The sequence below is a fragment of the Lithobates pipiens genome, unplaced genomic scaffold (genome assembly GCF_037356315.1).
Source record: "Lithobates pipiens isolate NorthernLeopardFrog02 unplaced genomic scaffold, aLitPip1_a1.2 Scaffold_25, whole genome shotgun sequence".
In the NCBI taxonomy this organism is placed as follows: domain Eukaryota; kingdom Metazoa; phylum Chordata; class Amphibia; order Anura; family Ranidae; genus Lithobates; species Lithobates pipiens.
The window spans coordinates 168740855-168757885 of record NW_027507787.1 but is presented as its reverse complement, the minus strand read 5'-3'; the positions used below and the strand labels follow the sequence as shown (position 1 = coordinate 168757885).

Here is a 17031-nt window from a genome sequence, read left to right as displayed (position 1 = left end):
TTATATAGTTTTGATGCAAACATGTTTTTATACCTTTTTTTGTAAACAGTTTCTAGTTAATATATGCTAGATCTGTAAGGTGTTGCTGTGTCCCTGGTTGTTTTTTGTATGTTTTTTTTTTTTTTTAATAATGATTTTTGGTAACCCAACAACATTTTTTTTTCTTTTTTTTATCAAAAACCACACATATATACATACATACACACATACACACATACATACACACATACATACATACATACATACATACATACATATATATATATATATACACACATATATATATATATATATATATATATATATATATATATACACATATACACACACACACACACACACACACACATATACATTGTGACACCTGACTTAACATGCACATAAACTTTAATGGCACCCCAGTCTTAGTCTGTAGGGTTCAATATTGAGTTGGCCCACCCTTTCCAGCTATAACAGCTTCAACTCTTCTGGGAAGGCTGTCCACAAGGTTTAGGAGTGTGTCTATGGGAATGTTTTACCATTCTTCTGGAAGCGCATTTGTGAGGTCAGGTACTGATGTGGATGAGAAAGTCTGACTCACAGTCTCTGCTCTAATTCATCCCAAAGGGGTTCTATCATGTTGAGGTCAGGACTCGAGTTCCTCCACCCCAAACTCGCTCATCTATGTCTTTATGGACCTTTCTTTGTGCACTGGTCCAAATAATTTGGTGGAGAGGGGATTATGGTATGGAGTCGTTTTTCAGGTGTTGGACTTGGCCCCATAGTTTCAGTGAAGGGAACTCCTAAGGCATCAGCATACCAAGACATTTTGGACAATTTCATGCACCCAACTTTGTGGGAACAGTTTGGGGATGTACCCTTCCTGTTCAAACATGAAGGCGCACCAGTGCAAGGTCCATAAAGACATGGATGAGCAAGTTTGGGGTGGAGGAACTTGATTGGCCTGCACAGAGCCTTGACCTCAAACCGATACAATCTAGGATGGAAAAGGACCTGGGGGTCCTAGTAGATGATAGGCTCAGCAATGGGATGCAAAGCCAAGCTGCTGCTAACAAAGCAAACAGAATATTGGCAAGCATTAAAAAGGGGATCAACTCCAGAGATAAAACGATAATTCTCCTGCTCTACAAGACTTTGGTCCGGCCGCCGTAGTATGCTGTCCAGTTCTGGGCACCAGTCTTCAGGAAGGATGTACTGGAAATGGAGAGAGTACAAAGAAGGACAACTAAGCTAATAAAGGGTCTGGAGGATATTAGTTATGAGGAAAGGTTGTGAGCACCAAATATATTCCCTCTGGAGAAGAGAGGGGATATTATTTGCATTTATAAATACTGTACTGGTGACCCCACAATAGGGATAAAACTTTTTTTTGCAGAAGGGAGTTTAACAAGACACGTGGGCACTCATTAAAATTAGAAGAAAAGAGGTTTAACCTTAAACTGCATAGAGGGTTCTTTATTGTAAGAGCTGCAAAGATGAGGAATTGCCTTCCATAGGTGGTGGTCTCAGCGGAGAGCATCGATAGTTGGAAAAAACTATTAGCTAAGCATCTGGACAACCGCAACATACAGGGATATAAAATGTAATACTGACATAATCATACACATAGCTTGGACTTGATTATTTTTTCAACCTCACCTACTATGTAACCTGGGATAAATTAGAGCAGAGACTGCGAGCCAGGCCTTTTCGTCCAACATCAGTGACTGACCTCACAAATTCGCTTCTGGAAGAATGGCCAAACATTGCCATAGACATATTCCTAAACCTTGTAGACAGCCTTCCCAGAAGAGTTAAAGCTGTTATAGGTGAAAAGGGTGGGCCAACTCAATATGGAACCGTACAGACTAAGACTAGGTTGCCATTAAAGTTGTACGTGTAAAAGCAGGTGTCCCAATACTTTTGAAAATATAGTGTTTGTATATATTATATTAATATAGCAAATAATGTCCCCAGTGTAAGTGGTTTTAAAAAATACACCGCTATATACCTTATTTTTTTAGCTCCAGTCGGCACTCACATGACCAGCTGCCTCTCTCTTCTCTCTCAATTTGACAACTACAGCGGGCTGAAAATCCCCCACTGACATCAGCATGGAGGAGGAGAGGAGAGGAGAAGAGAGGTGGGCAGTCATGTGGCACTATGGAAAGGTATACAGTGGCTTATTTAAAAAAAAGAAAAACACATACCACTGGGGACATTACTGTATTTACTATAACAGAAGGGATTGTGGAAAGAACATGTTATTGCAGCAGGAGAGGAGGGCTGGGGAGCTGACAGGCAGGGAGGGGAGGGGGGAAGAGGATGGGGAAGAGCAGAGGAGAGCTGCGGATGACAGAGCCACATAAACTGACCTCAGTGTCAGGGCTCAGCAGCCATGATATACTGTGGCCAGTTTACAAGGGGGAGGTCAGAACCAGGCAGGAATAAACCAGATGTTACAGATGATACAGGCGGCCAAATGGCACAGCACAAACCATGCTTTACAGGAACAGGATCTATTTTTTTTCTTTAACTTACATAGGTTGCTCATATTTTAGTTATTCGTATGATAATGCCCTGCAGGGCCGTCTTTAAGGCAGGGCAAAAGGAGCAGCTGCCCTGTGCCCTGTCATTGTTGTGGGGCCCAAAGCAGCTGCCTCATACTTGCCAACTATCCCAGTTTACCTTCCCTTGTCCCTTGAGGTTTTAGCCCTGTTGTTGTGTACAGACGACTCACCTGCAGACCCTGTGTTTACATGTAAATAACCAGCATTCATATGTAAATAGCAGTGACATGCATATGTAAATAGCTGAGGCCAACGTCATTGATATGTAAATAAGGCAGCATTCATATGTATATCATGCCCCCTGCAGTGAGGAGATGATGTGCTGTAACCTACAGCAACCAGTGAGCAGTATTACTGTACAGTAATCTCTAGCAGACAATCAACAAGCCGAAATCATGTGCTGTAACCTCTAGCAACTAATCAGTGAGCCTTAAGGAGTGCTCTAACCTCTAGCAACCAGTCAGTAAGCAGTAATGATATGCTGTAACCTCTGGCAACCAATCGCAATCGCTGCCTGATCTGATACAGTAGACTGATTTTAAGTCTAGCTGCTATTTATTGTATGTCTCAGAGAAGGTGGAGAGTGAAATTGCATGGGGGGAGGGGGGCCCTAAGCAAATTTTTGCCCAGGGCCCAATCAATATTAAAGACAGCCCTGATGCCCTGTACACACAAATCAGACTTTCCAACAACAAAACCGTGGATTTTTGTTCGAAGAACGTTGGCTCCAACTTGTCTTGCATACACACAGTCACACAAATGTTGGCCAACAATTACGAACGCAGTGACGTACAAGACGTACGTGATATCTCCATTACGAACTCTAGTTATATCTCCAGCTCGTACTCGATTCCGAGCATGCGTGGACCTTTGTCCAACACGTGGACACATGACCGGAAAGTCCGACAAACATTTGTTGGCGGAAAATGTGACAACCTGCTAGCCAACATTTGTTGGCGGGAAGTCCGAAAACAAATGTTCGATGGAGCATACACATGTTCGGACTTTCCGCCAACAAGCTCACATCTAATATTTGTTGTCGGAAAATCCGATCAGGTGTACAGTGCATAAAAAAAACTCATTTTTATTTTTTCGCTTTGTAAATAAAAAAATGGATTCCAAGCAGAAGCTACGTGCCATCACGTAGGTCTTGATGAAGGAGGGGGCATGTTGTTTCAACATTCACAAAAGATTACAGAATGTTTACGGAGATGACACCTTTGCCAGGAGTCATCAATGAAAGTCATTACGCTTGTTAATGGTGTCCTCTCTGTAAAAGAGTAACTATAGAGCAGGTATCTCCAAACTATGACCCTCCAGCTTTTGCAGAACTACACGTCCCATGTGGCATTGTAAAACTCTCACATTCACAGACATGACTAGGCATGATGAGAATTGTAATTCCCAAATAGAGAGGAGCTCAATGTTCGGGTCGAACATCGGGTGTTTGGCAAAGAGCGAACATTATAGGGCGTTCGTCACAAATTTGAGCCCTGCGGAATGCCCCATAATGCACTGCGAGATCGCAGTTAATTTCTTTGGCCAATCCCAGCGTCCTCTGCTAATAGAGCCATAATTGGCCAAAGGAAGGGTGCCTTTGGCCAATCATGGCTCAGGGGGACTTAGTTCACGTCCCACACTATAGAAGACTGCCTACATGGCGGCCCTGTGTAGTGTTGGTGTGGACAGAGAGATAGCTTGATTTAGATTAAGAAGGCAGGTTATTCAGTTAGTGATTTATATTTATTTATATATATATATATATATATATATATATATATATATATATATATATATATATATATATATATATATATATACATACACACACACATACACACACACACATACATATACACATACACACATACACTCTGCATCCAGTCCTGCCTATGTCTACTCTGCATTCTGTGGTGTACTGTTTCTACTACACTTCTAGTGGTGTACACAATACAGCTCAGCTGTAGTACAGTTGCTACTACACTTCTGGTGGTATGCACAGTACACAATACAGTGCAGCCGTAGTACCCTCCCGCCGCCGATAAAAGTGATCTTGCGGCAAATCCGCCGAAGAGACCACTTTTATATGAAACCGGACCGCTCACTGAAGAAGAGCATACCGGGGTTATGGTAGCTATCTGCTGCCATAACAACGATAACCCTCTTCAAATTGTCGACGTATATCGGCACGATTTCCTGCATTACGGAATTATGCTATGGTCCCCTTCCTTTCTATATGCTGTATGATTTCAGTGACCGCATGTTCTATGGAAGGAGCCCAGCACCCTGCAGTATCTGAGAAGCATTCCTGGGGTCTTTCATTCTGATGTTAGAGGCCGTGGCTGGGTTATAGCCGAATGCTGGTGTGGGTTGGCCCTCTGGTAAGCGGCTTTTCATGTGTTGGTGGTTCCTCACACTCTAACTGTGGATTACAGAGGTGTTTTTATTCAGCCATATATTTGGAGATACGCTTTATCCAGAGACTGTAATGGTTCAATTCATTGTTTAATACCCAATTTGGATGATTTTTACCCTCCGGTCCGCCGGGCCTGGTTGGACTCATTGCAGGCGCAGTTTTTCTCCATTTGTATATCGGCGTGAGCTGGTTCGGTACGTAGTGCCGTATTGCAAAAAATGGCCTGGTAATTAAGGGGGTAAAACCCTCTGGGGCTAAAGGTTAATTAAAAGGTTATAACCACTTTTGAATTAATTACTTTTAGGTACATACAAAAAAAAACAAAAAAAAAAAAAACATTGTCATGTGTAGGGTTGATTTCCCTTCCAGTGTCAACTGTACGATTTTTTATTTCCCCATCACATTCTGGCTAGGTGACAATGGCAACCAGAACAAATGGGGACATTCTAAGGAATCCCTTTCCTAACCTATCGAAAAAACGTTTGGTCTACAGATACATTTTAACATCATCCAATCTAAAGTCAGCCATACACTAACAGAATGTTTGAAAATGTTTTCATTTTAAGAACCTTCATTTGATTTTCTAATGGTCAGTGGGGTCAATGTTCATTTTCAACTAGAGAAGAAGTAGGATGGAAAGTTTCTTGAAAAAACATAATTCTAAAAAATGTATGTCAGGACTTGACAAATCCTAGGCACCAGGTCTGAATTAGGATAAATGTATAAGCGGCGCTCACTCAACAAAAAAACTTCAAGTACAAATACTAAATATAAAGTGCAAATTGCATGTGCAATATGAACAAGTCCAAATAATGTAGATTCAATAGTCCATAATCCACAGAAACAAAATGTATATAGAGTGCAAAAACAATGTTAAAAAAAAAAAAGCAATGGGCAAACTAGCTTCAAAGTCCAATGACGGACACTCCAAAATGAAAGTGCAGTATTTCAAAGGCAATAAAGGTTAACTCAAAGAAAGACCCTAATGGGTTTTATGGCACTTCAGGTCACTGCAGACCATTAAGAAATCCTCTCCTTGTACGAACATATTTCTAATAATGTATGTCAGGAATTGACAAATCCTAGGTGCCAGGTCACCATGGTAGCTAGAAATTGAGCCCTAGTACCTGGGCTTTTGTCAGTCCATTCACTGTTTTAGGGATGCACAGTTTTATTCTACATTTAGCCCCGGGCAAGCAACAGCACTCACTTGTCAAGTGGAAGCATTCGGCAGCTCTGCTGCTGCCCAATCGCTTCCACACTTGCAGGTAAAATGCCCACCCCCCCCATGGGCTCGCCCCTGCTATGTATCCTGGCCTCCACATGCCCATTTGCAGGCCCAGGCCAGGCATAGTAGAGGGAGGGAGGAGAGCAGACATGTGTTCCTGACTTCCATCTTGTTCCTGACCCAGAAGCGACGTGTATGATGTCACTTCCTGGTTCCCGTTGACTGTTTCCCCCAGCCAACATGGCCTGGAAAGAATGCAATGCAATATGCACGGAATTACATTCAGGGGAGATGTGCAGGGTCTTTTAGAACCCGCATGTCTCATTAAAGAGAAGCTCACACCAAATAATTACCACATAGGGGATTTTTTGTTCCCTATGTGAAGAAAAAAAAGTTAAGTAAAAAAAAATTGTTTTAAATTGAAAAAAAAAAAAAAAAATGAAAGTTACACCCAAGCAGATAACATTTTCCCCCAAATGTTTTGAGGCCCCCCACCCCTACATATACGCATGCACAAATGTTAACACACGCGTTGGGGCACCTTCCCATCAAAACGTTGATTACAATACGCATGTAACATGTCGCTGCGCACGCCAGAACAAGAGCACTAATTCTAGTGCCAGACCTCCTCTGTAATGTTAAACTGGTGACCTATAGGGGGCTTTTTAAGCAATGCATGTACAAAATATAGTGGTACTGAAGTTTGTCGCCATTTCATGGGCACATGCAAATTTATGTAGCGCTGGCTCCTGACGAGCAGGTGTTATTGTTTTTGTAAGGTTAAGTTGCCTGAAGCCACAGTTGGGCTTCGGGATTATTTCTCTAAATTTATGGTTTCAGTACCAGTCTAGCTGGGTTGCACTAGGTTCTCCTTGACCGCAGGTTTCGCTGTCACCACCGGCAAGAGTAGAAACGCAGTCTAGCTGGATGCATTGAATGCCACATATCTCTCGGGAACCAGCCCAGTGGGAGTGTTTTCCTGTTGTGCATTCTGGGGGGTGGTATTTAAGGTACCGACGCCATGTTGGCGGAGGAGTAATTTCTGTCTGTTGGGTTCTGGTGGTCCTCCTGACCCAGCCCCATGGTCCTCCTGGCCTGGGGTGTGGAACTATGCATCCTGTGTCTCGGGGCTGGCTGACCCGGGGCGACTGAACTGAAGGGATAAGCCTGAGCAAATTTTGGGAGCCTACTGATCCAGGGATGGTCCGGTGCCGTCTCATCAGAAGGGAGAGGCAACTGAAGAACCCCAGGGGAGGACTCTTTCAGGAAAAGACCATGCGCAAGGCTGGTTTCTCTGAAGGAACCTGGAGACTTAGTTGAAGGACGCAACCTGGATCAACACTCATACGGTATTGCCGGATCGGCTGAGAGAAACTGGTACCGTATGTCAGTTCTTTAAATGTATCCACATCCCTCAGTAATGCTCAAGTGTACCTCACAAGTCTGTGGCAGAGACTTTACCAAGCATCCCACTGGCTGCTAGGCCTAGTGAGAGAGGTCTATCCAAGGGTTGTTGAATCCAGTTGTGAAACAGTTTTATTCTCTGGATTCTCTGAATATATTTTCACCTTGCAATTTAAGTGCCTGAACTCACCCCTAATCCTCTAACCTCCATTAAGAGACTTTGTTTGTTGTAAATAAATAACCCAAAAGAGGATTCAGTGTCAGTTTCAACATTCTTTGGGCCATTTACCACGGAATCCCCAAGACGGAGAAGCAAGCAGGTGAGGCAACGGTAAGCCCAAATAAAACCAGCGGCTCCTTCAGGGGTCAGTACTACATAGGGTTTGACATGTTGGGTATCTATTTACTCGGTGCAACCCTTATCTTTTATATTTTACCAAAGAATTGGGTACTTTATCGTGTTTTTGTGCCCTAAAATTAACTTTGTGGTAATTTTGTGTTGCATCCCTTGAAAATACCTAGTGAGAAAGCTGCCTCTTTCAGTAAAATTGTAACTGAATGAGACAGCTATCTGATTTTTTAAATATGTTAAATAAAACAAATGCTATATATTACTTATAATTGCCCACCTCATGGGACTGGCAGGGTAGGTATAAGTACCGGTAATTTATAGCTTTTATGTTATTCTACCATTTTATACTCTGAACAGAAACTAAAGCTTTGTTAGTTAAAAAAAAAAAAAAAAAAAAAAACTAGCTCCTAACTTTTTTAGCTTGCTCCTAGATTCAAAGCAAAGTTGTCAAGCCCTGATTTACGTGTTTTTGTTCAGGAAACTCCATTCATTCCAAAACAATGTTAAAAGCAAACAAATGTTTAAATACTTTTGAACAACATTCGTGGCCCATCACCAAATGTACAAATAATTTAAGAACATTTATTCAAAAACTACTAGTTAATGGCCAGCTTATAATAACTGACCCTCTAGCCTTCACATCTATATAGTTATAGATTGGAAAAGCTCAGCTAACAGTAGATTTTTTGTCTCATGTGTAGCCAAACCACTGTGGCTAGTATCCATCAAAGAGAAGATTTTTTATGCTTCAGATAGTGATCAAAAACAAAAATGGGGGGTATTTTTTAAGCAAATTAGTGACACAATTAGACAGAAAATCACTCATTACTGTTGGCATTACTGCAGTCAGGAGTTGGTAATTTTTTTTCCATTTAGTGGCAAAAAGTGCAACATGTACACTTGAATTCTGATACATTTAACTTTAATGGTTTTTGGATTCAGAACAGCATTACTGAGCTGGTGGTTTATATCCTGGAGGCTGGGCCACACATCATCCTTGGTTAGTATGGTGCAGGTGGCCATCTGCAACAGAACAATCATTGATGCTGTATGGACCAAATGTATGCATCCTAGAAGCCATTAAGCTGGGAGGACCTGTTTCCAGCTTGCTGACAACGAAAGAAGCATAGCCATACAGCACCACTGTGCCAGCATCCTGTAAGCCAAAGGAGTGAAGCAAAAATGAGATGGCATCCAGAGTGTCCACGGGGCACAGTATAGCAGAGATTGTACTAAGCTTTTTAATGGTTTAGGAGGAGGTAGCAGAAATGGTGGTCTCAGGCAGCCCATGAAGGTCAGCATGGCAGCCAAGCAACTTGAATTTCTAGAATGAAGGGTAAGCTATATATCCTAGAAGTTTTTCTAATGATGAGGGGGATGGAATCTATTGTTAAGTTAACTGAATTAAAAAGAAAATACCTTTTTAGTTGCCGTAAGCTGATCTCACATGTGGTTTCCTCCTTCTGCGCTTTCCAACATATGACCATCTTAACTCTCAAGCCACAAAATTCTTTTAAATCTTTGAACAGTTCAATCCCATGGATGCATTGACAAGGCGTTCCACCCAATAAAAAAGATCTCAGCCAGTCCTGGACAAACAGTCCACCTTGGAGACAATGGGCACATTACACCAGCTCTCCTTTCATCCTGTAGGCTGCGGAAAGGGTTTCCAATTACAAATGTACAGTGGGCTAATTCCTGGAGACTTCATGAATTAATATTGGCCTTTTTGGCTCTCAAGCTTTTCTTTGGATTCCTTTTAATGAATGTAGAGAGTCACCTGTTGGATTAGAATGTTGGGACAATTACCGAAGGCTCAGAAAACAAGACAATGTAACCACAATGCTTCCCATTTAATATAGTAAGTAATTAACAAAGCAACAATGGCAGCCATGCTAGATAGCAAGGGAAAGTTACACATGGATGGGGCAATACAAAGGGAGTCCCCAGGATGAGTTTAGGCTGGCCAGCAAAATAAATAAATAAAACCCAAATAATCTTTTTTCAACTCCGTAGGGTAAAAACAGATGTTTTAGTTGCATACCTTTGTAACCTTTGGAAACCACACTATGTCAAGAAACCTTTGATAAGGGTGGTCCCTACAGCTGGGCACACAAATCAATAGAATTTCAAAAAGTTTTCTTTTGGTTTGATTTTCTAATGGTTATTGGAGTAAATTCAGAGGTACTTTTAAATTTGAATGATAATAAAACTTGAAGGAGCATGATCAAATGTGGTTTTTGTTTGGGAAAAATCCTGCATACCATAATGAAACTTGTTGAATTACACCTTGGATTCCATTCAAATAGCAGGTCTGTACAAAATTCTAGGGTCAAACAAAATTAGTTGACTTAATAGTAGAAAAGAATGTCCTGATGAACATTTTTGTAGGAATGTTTGAAGGAAACTTATGACCAGGCTTTCTTTAAATCAGCCTTCCTCAACACAGAGGAACCCCTGAAATAACTTTAACCCCTGCTAAAAATTATATATACATTACATATACACACACACACCTCATGATACAATGATACAAGGGTGTGATGGTCAGTGGGATGAATGTTCCTTACATTTGTGTCATTGGGAACAATTACACCCTTAGGCCGCGTACACACGCGGGGACTGTTCGCTCAACTTTGTCCGCTGAACAGTGTTTCGGCGGACAGTCCGCTCGTGTGTGGGCTTTCAGCGGACAGTTTCAGCGAACAGTCTGCTGAACAAAGTTTTTCGGAATTTCCGAAAAACTGTCCGCTGAAACTTTGTTTCAGCGAACAGTCCCCTCGTGTGTAGGCTTGTTCGTCAAACTAAGTTCCGCGCATGCTCAGAAAGGATTTACACGCCGAAGTTTGCATTGCAGTGTATAGGACTTCGTTTTCTAGTCCCGTCGTACGTGCCGTTCACGTCATCGCGCACGGTTTCAGCGGACTGTTCGTTCGTCGTGTGTGGCCAAGTCCGTCCATGCTAATTTTGAGCGGACTGTCCGCTGAAACTGTTTGACGAACAAAGTTGAGCGAACAGTCCCCGCATGTGTACGCGGCCTTACAGATGGCTGAATAAAAAGGAAGATCAATGGTGCTAGTAGGAACATATCTGGAATGCAGAAATTTCTCATTGCTCAAGGAACCCATAGGAAGCTCTTGTTCCAACGGTTCCATGAATTCCTGGTTGAGAAACCCTTCTCTAAACTATCTGACTTGAACTATGGCTGACATATATAACAATGCACAAACAGAGAGCAAGTTCAAGTTCAACTGGAGGCAGTCCTTTCATCCCTAAAACATAACTAAACCCAAGGACAAAAATGTAATATAATGCAGAATACAAATTCTTAGATGTGGTGTCTGCATTTGTTTTATTTTTTCAGGCTTCTTTCCTTTTTTATCACATGGTGATCCTGCCAGTAACACACGTTCTGTCCTAGGGCGACAACACTCACTCAGGCCGCGTACACACGCGGGGACTGTTCGCTCAACTTTGTCCGTCAAACAGTTTCAGCGGACAGTCCGCTCAAAATTAGCATGGACGGACTTGCCCACACACGACGAACGAACAGTCCGCTGAAACCGTGCGCGATGACGTGAACGGCACGTACGACGGGACGAAAAATACGATGTCCTATACACTGCAATGCAAACTTCGGCGTGTAAATCCTTTCTGAGCATGCGCGGAACTTAGTTTGACGAACAAGCCTACACACGAGGGGACTGTTCGCTGAAACAAAGTTTCAGCGGACAGTTTTTCGGAATTTCCGAAAAACTTTGTTCAGCAGACTGTCCGCTGAAACTGTCCGCTGAAAGCCCACACACGAGCGGACTGTCCGCCGAAACACTGTTCAGCGGACAAAGTTGAGCAAACAGTCCCCGCGTGTGTACGTGGCCTCACTGTACTAGTGGAGCAGCATTGTTACCCTAAAAAATAGCACCCTGATAACAGTATACTGAACACAGGAATTTAGCAGCTCACAAGATATCTAGCAGGACCAATATTTTGCATTGACCGTATATATATATATATATATATATATAACAAATTGCTTTTAATGGGTAATTTGGAGCAAATAAGAGGTTCCTTCTTCGGGTTTGCATACACAGAAGAAATAGTGTTGTGCACTCAAAGCTAAAAACTGACAAGAGCATTTATCATTTTGTCGTAATCTAAAATACGATTATGGTTATTATTACTACCACTACTACTATTATTACTACTACATTTATAGCATTTATCCAAAGCTCTAATATTCTGACTATGCTCTCCTGTTGCATGTCCTTGATTTAAAGTGATTGTAAGGGTAATTTTATTTTCTTTTCTTAAATAACATACATATCATACTTACCTCCAATGTGAAGTTCGTTTTACACAGAGTGGTCCCTAACCTGCTCTTCTGGGGTCCCCCAGTGGCTCTCGCGTCTCCTCCCCTCTTCAGATAACCCCCTGGGAGAAGCACTCTTCCGGGGGATTGCCTTGCGGGTGTGCTCCCGAGTCCAGCATTCAGCGTCCATAGAGGCCTAATGCAGGACTTGGCCCTGCCCCCCTGGGAGCCAATGACTGTGCTGCTATCAATCTATCCAATCAAGAGCCGGGAGCCCATGGAGAGAAAGACAGCGTGTCCCTGCCGACTGAATGAAGGGGTTCAGGTGAGTAAAATGGGGGGAGGTGGTGACTGCCAGGTGCCTTTACAACCCCTTTAAGCCTAGTACACATGGACTGAATGTCAGGTGGCATCAGCCAGCTTCTATTGAACCAGCTGATGCCGCCTGACATTTGGGCCTTGTGTACAGCAGCCGGTCCGACAGAAGCCTGCCGAATGTCCGGCTTCTGCTGAAGGGTCATGACCGGAAAAGGTCTGCCGACTGGTTCCCAGTCGGCGCTCTCGGCCAATGGCTAAGAGTGCTGACCGGAGTGTTCTGGTGGGGGGGGGGGGGCTGTTCCCCCTGTCAGAATACAATAGCTCAGCAGGGTAGATCACTGTGCTAACATCAGATTGTTAGTACAGAGGCTCAGACCTGAGCGGTCAGGTTTTTTTGGTTCCACCCGATGCTGCATCTGTCCTCCGCCGGCTCTAAGATAAACAAGCTTTGGGTAAATGAGAACCGAGAGATCAAACACCTCTGATTGCTCAGTTCTCAGAGCTCTCTGTGTTGCCCTCCTGTGCGCCCACTGGAGTGCTAAGCTGGGGAGGGGGTGGGAGTGGCCGGCTCAGGCATGTGGGCGAATCCTGACTATATGGTCGCAATCTTTCCCCGAGTCTGAACCAACTCTGCTGTACTTTAAAAAAAAAAAAAAGGCTTTGGGCAGTTTAGCTACTCACCAGCATAAAATTACAATTGCCTTTGTAGCAAGTCACAACATGATGCAACGTTATTTCAATCCCCCTTGACTTAATGAATAATCCAAGCAACTTCCATAACAATTAAATAGTTTGTATGTCTTACGCCTTCATTTTATTCATTAGCACACCTTTTTAATTATCCAATGTTTCCACCTGGTATGGATGTAAAAGTCTTTAATTGGTAGTTAGACAGGATTATAAAAAGTAGGTCATTATTTTACCCTTAAAAAAGGATCTTTTATGTTGTAGCACTGACAGTGCCGAGACAAATTGGAAATGCCTCCATCTGAAAACTTTAATTTTAACCAAAACCCACGTTACATACATTCCCTTTGGCTTGATCGTTCCAAAGTACTGCATTTTATGCCCTATGAAAAACAGTGTACCCATGATCCAGGTCAAAAGGGGGGGTGTATCTAAAATGTATGGGCCATTACTCGATACTCCTAATAAAATGGTCAAATATGGTGCAGTAGGATAGGGACCTCTGGGTCGCTAATGAGTTAGATCAATGACATGGGTGGTATTACAGCTCTTTCAGAGGAATTGAATGTATTTTTGATGTAAGCCCATATTAAACTCCTAATGGGATGGTACCTGGCCCCCTATCGCCTCCCAAAACTTTACCCAATTTCCTCCCCTTTCTGCTTCAGGGAATGTGATCTCCAGAGCACCATGTATCATATTTGGTGGGAATGTCTTAAGATCAAAAGGATTCTGGAAGGGGATTTTTGCTTTACCGAGAATTTCACTGGAATACCAATATAATTAATATCAAATCAATCAATATCTCTTCAAATCACTAAATGAATGAGCCTGTTGAGAATATTCCACATCCACCCCCCCCCCCCCCCCAACCCCCCAACATATACTTATCTTCTTTATATTTTGGTGGCTAAGATAACTATAGAAAAATCATGGAGAAAAAATTAAATTTCCCTGTCTCAAGCCAAACAAAAAAATCTCTTAGAAAATGACCCCAAAAAAATAGATAGTATACTGAATGACACCAGAAATCAACTGTAAAAAAGTTTGGGAGCCATGAGCTCCAATATATGCACACCTCTCTATCCACTTAATGTGCAGCTTATGTTCAAGACAGTCAGGTCCTACATTTCTGTTTTTCTTCATTTCTAATCTTTGCTACTCTTCCTTTTTCATTCTACTTTTATTTTCAGTCAAATGTTTTTAAAGGGGTTGTTTTATGACTTTGGGAAATACAGTTGCTGAATACGTCTGTTCTTTTTAGATTTTAAATAGCATATTGCCTGATAACAATACCTGTTATGTACTTATTTTTATTTGGATGACTGTGCATCATAAATTTATAAATTTTAATACCTGAAAGCTTTCCTAGAATGCTTAAAGCTTTTGCTTTTTGTGGATTGTAATCCTAATCTTACTTGATAAAAAAATGATTGAATGTAAATAGTAAATAGTTTGTGGATTGGCTCTGTGATATCGGTAAACTCAAGTATGTTAAATGTCATATTAGAACTGCCCTACACTATTTTACCTTTTAAAAGATAGTTTGTCGATCTGGGATCTCCATTTCAACAAATTGCAAATTTAAATTTCTAACAATTTTTGTAGCAAATTGATGTCAATGGCAGTTACGATGCCTTGAAAAAGTATTCACACCCCTTGAAATTTTCCAAATTTTTTCATGTAACAGCAAAAAACAAATGGTGGTGGCAGCATTATGTTGTAAGGATGCTTTTCTATAACACCGACAGGAAAGCTGGTCAGAGTTGATGGGAAGGTGGATGGAGCCAAATACAGGGCAATCTTAAAAGAAAACCTGTTTGAGTCTGCAAAAGTCTTGAGACTGGGGTGGAGGTTCACCTTCCAGCAGGACAACGACCCTAATCATACAGCCAGAGCTATATTGGAATGGTTTAGATAAAAGCATATTTATGTGTTAGACTGGGCAAGTCAAAGTCCAGACCTAAATCCAATTGAGAATCAATGGTAAGACTTGAAAATTGCTCTTCACAGACACTCTCTATCCAATCTGACAGAGCTTGGCTATTTTGCAAAGCATGTGCAAAAATGTCACTCTAAAATGTTAAAAGCTGGTAGAGCCATCCCCAAAAAGACTTGCAGTTGTAATTGCAGCGATAGGTGGTTCACTCAGGGGGTTGAATACAAATTATTTGTAAACATTTTTGAAAACCATTTATTATTTTCCTTTCACTTCACAATTATCTGTCACTTTATGCTGGTCTATCACATAAAATCCCAATAAAATACATTTACGTTTTTGGATGCAACTCGACAAAATGTGGAAAATTGCAAGGGCAATGATTACTTTTTCAAGGCACTGTATATCTGAAACACTATAACAAGCATTTACAACATAGATGTGAAACAAGGCAGCTCACATCTAAGGAGCGTAGAAAAACAAAACAAAAAAAACAGATTCACCTACCTTGTTGGTCTTGGTAGAGGTCAACATTTTCAATTTATTTTCTGCGAGCACCTGACTTTAAAATATAATCCTTTTCCCTGGGTTTTTTGACAGAAATCTTGCTGTAACTTTTGTCACCTTCTCCCTGTATAATATGACTTTGTCAGACCCGGTTTATCCCCAAGCATTTTTTTTTATAGAAAGAATAGACTGAAACCTGCCAGACGAGTTACGTTGGGAGGAATGTTCATGTTCGAGTGTAACCACAAACACAACATACTAGAGTGGTTAACTTCAAACAAAGGGCATCCCCTTTACTAATTAGCTACTTACTTTATCAATGGTTTCTGTCTTTTAACCCCTTTGTGTTCATTGAGGACATGTGACCATAGCTGACCAAGATGAACTAGTCTATTGCCCACATGTGAATGTACAATATATATGTGAAGTGCTGTATAAACTAATGGCGTATATAATATAATATATATATATATATATATATATATATATATATATATATATATATATATATATATATATTTATTTATTTATTTATATTACACCATATTTACCGGCGTATAAGAAGACCCCCCACTTTTCGATTTAAAACTTTGGTTTTGTGCTGTACTCACTGTATAAGATGACCCCCTTGTGCAGTAATACCGTACGTCCAGAAGCGAAGTTGGTGCCGGGTAACATGCTGTCTCATAGTATACATACAGTATACCACCCTGAGCCACTCACGGCGAGCTATGCATTCTATTATTGAATACAATGCCTGCTCGGATTGGCAGAGGATGTAACATCATCAGCCCGTGCCTCTGACTCTCACAGCCAATCCGAGCAGGCTATTGTATGTAGCCTGCTCAGATTGGCAGAGGTTGTTACTCCAATCCGAGCAGGCACTGTATTCATTAATAGAATACATCGCTCGCCGGCATTGGCTCAGCAGTGTATACTGTATGTATACAGTATTAATGCACACTCCGGAGGGCTTAACATCCAGCGGGCGACTGGCATATGATAACCCCAGCTGTATATCTGGCGTATAAGACGACCCCCACTTTTTTCTACTGTCTTATACGCCGGAAAATACGGTATATATATATATATATATATATATATATATATATATATATATAAAAAATATATGATACACACACACATGGGTATAGTTAAGAATCACCCCCCTCTTTAAAGTAATCATATTTAGATTGTGTTGCTTTGCAGCCTGAAATTAAGACAGATAGTTTTTGTTTTATCCAGCTGTATTTACTAGTGAGCTGAATTGGATTTCCGCCAGAGATACCGTTTGGTGTTGAATCCAAATAATTCAATTTTAG

At 41.4% G+C, this 17031-nt stretch overlaps 1 protein-coding gene across 1 annotated transcript in view; it reads right to left on the bottom strand.

Moving 5' to 3' along the window:
• Window positions 1-15911, bottom strand: part of LOC143930645 (transient receptor potential cation channel subfamily V member 5-like) — a 95490-nt gene extending 79579 nt beyond the window's left edge. The window contains exons 1-2 of the mRNA XM_077455140.1: window positions 15710-15911; window positions 9369-9729 (exon numbers count right to left, since the gene is read on the bottom strand). Coding sequence (XP_077311266.1) covers window positions 9369-9436 — 68 coding nt within the window. The 5' untranslated portion in view covers window positions 9437-9729; window positions 15710-15911. The remainder of the gene's footprint in view (window positions 1-9368; window positions 9730-15709) is intronic.
• Window positions 15912-17031: the final 1120 nt, after the last annotated feature.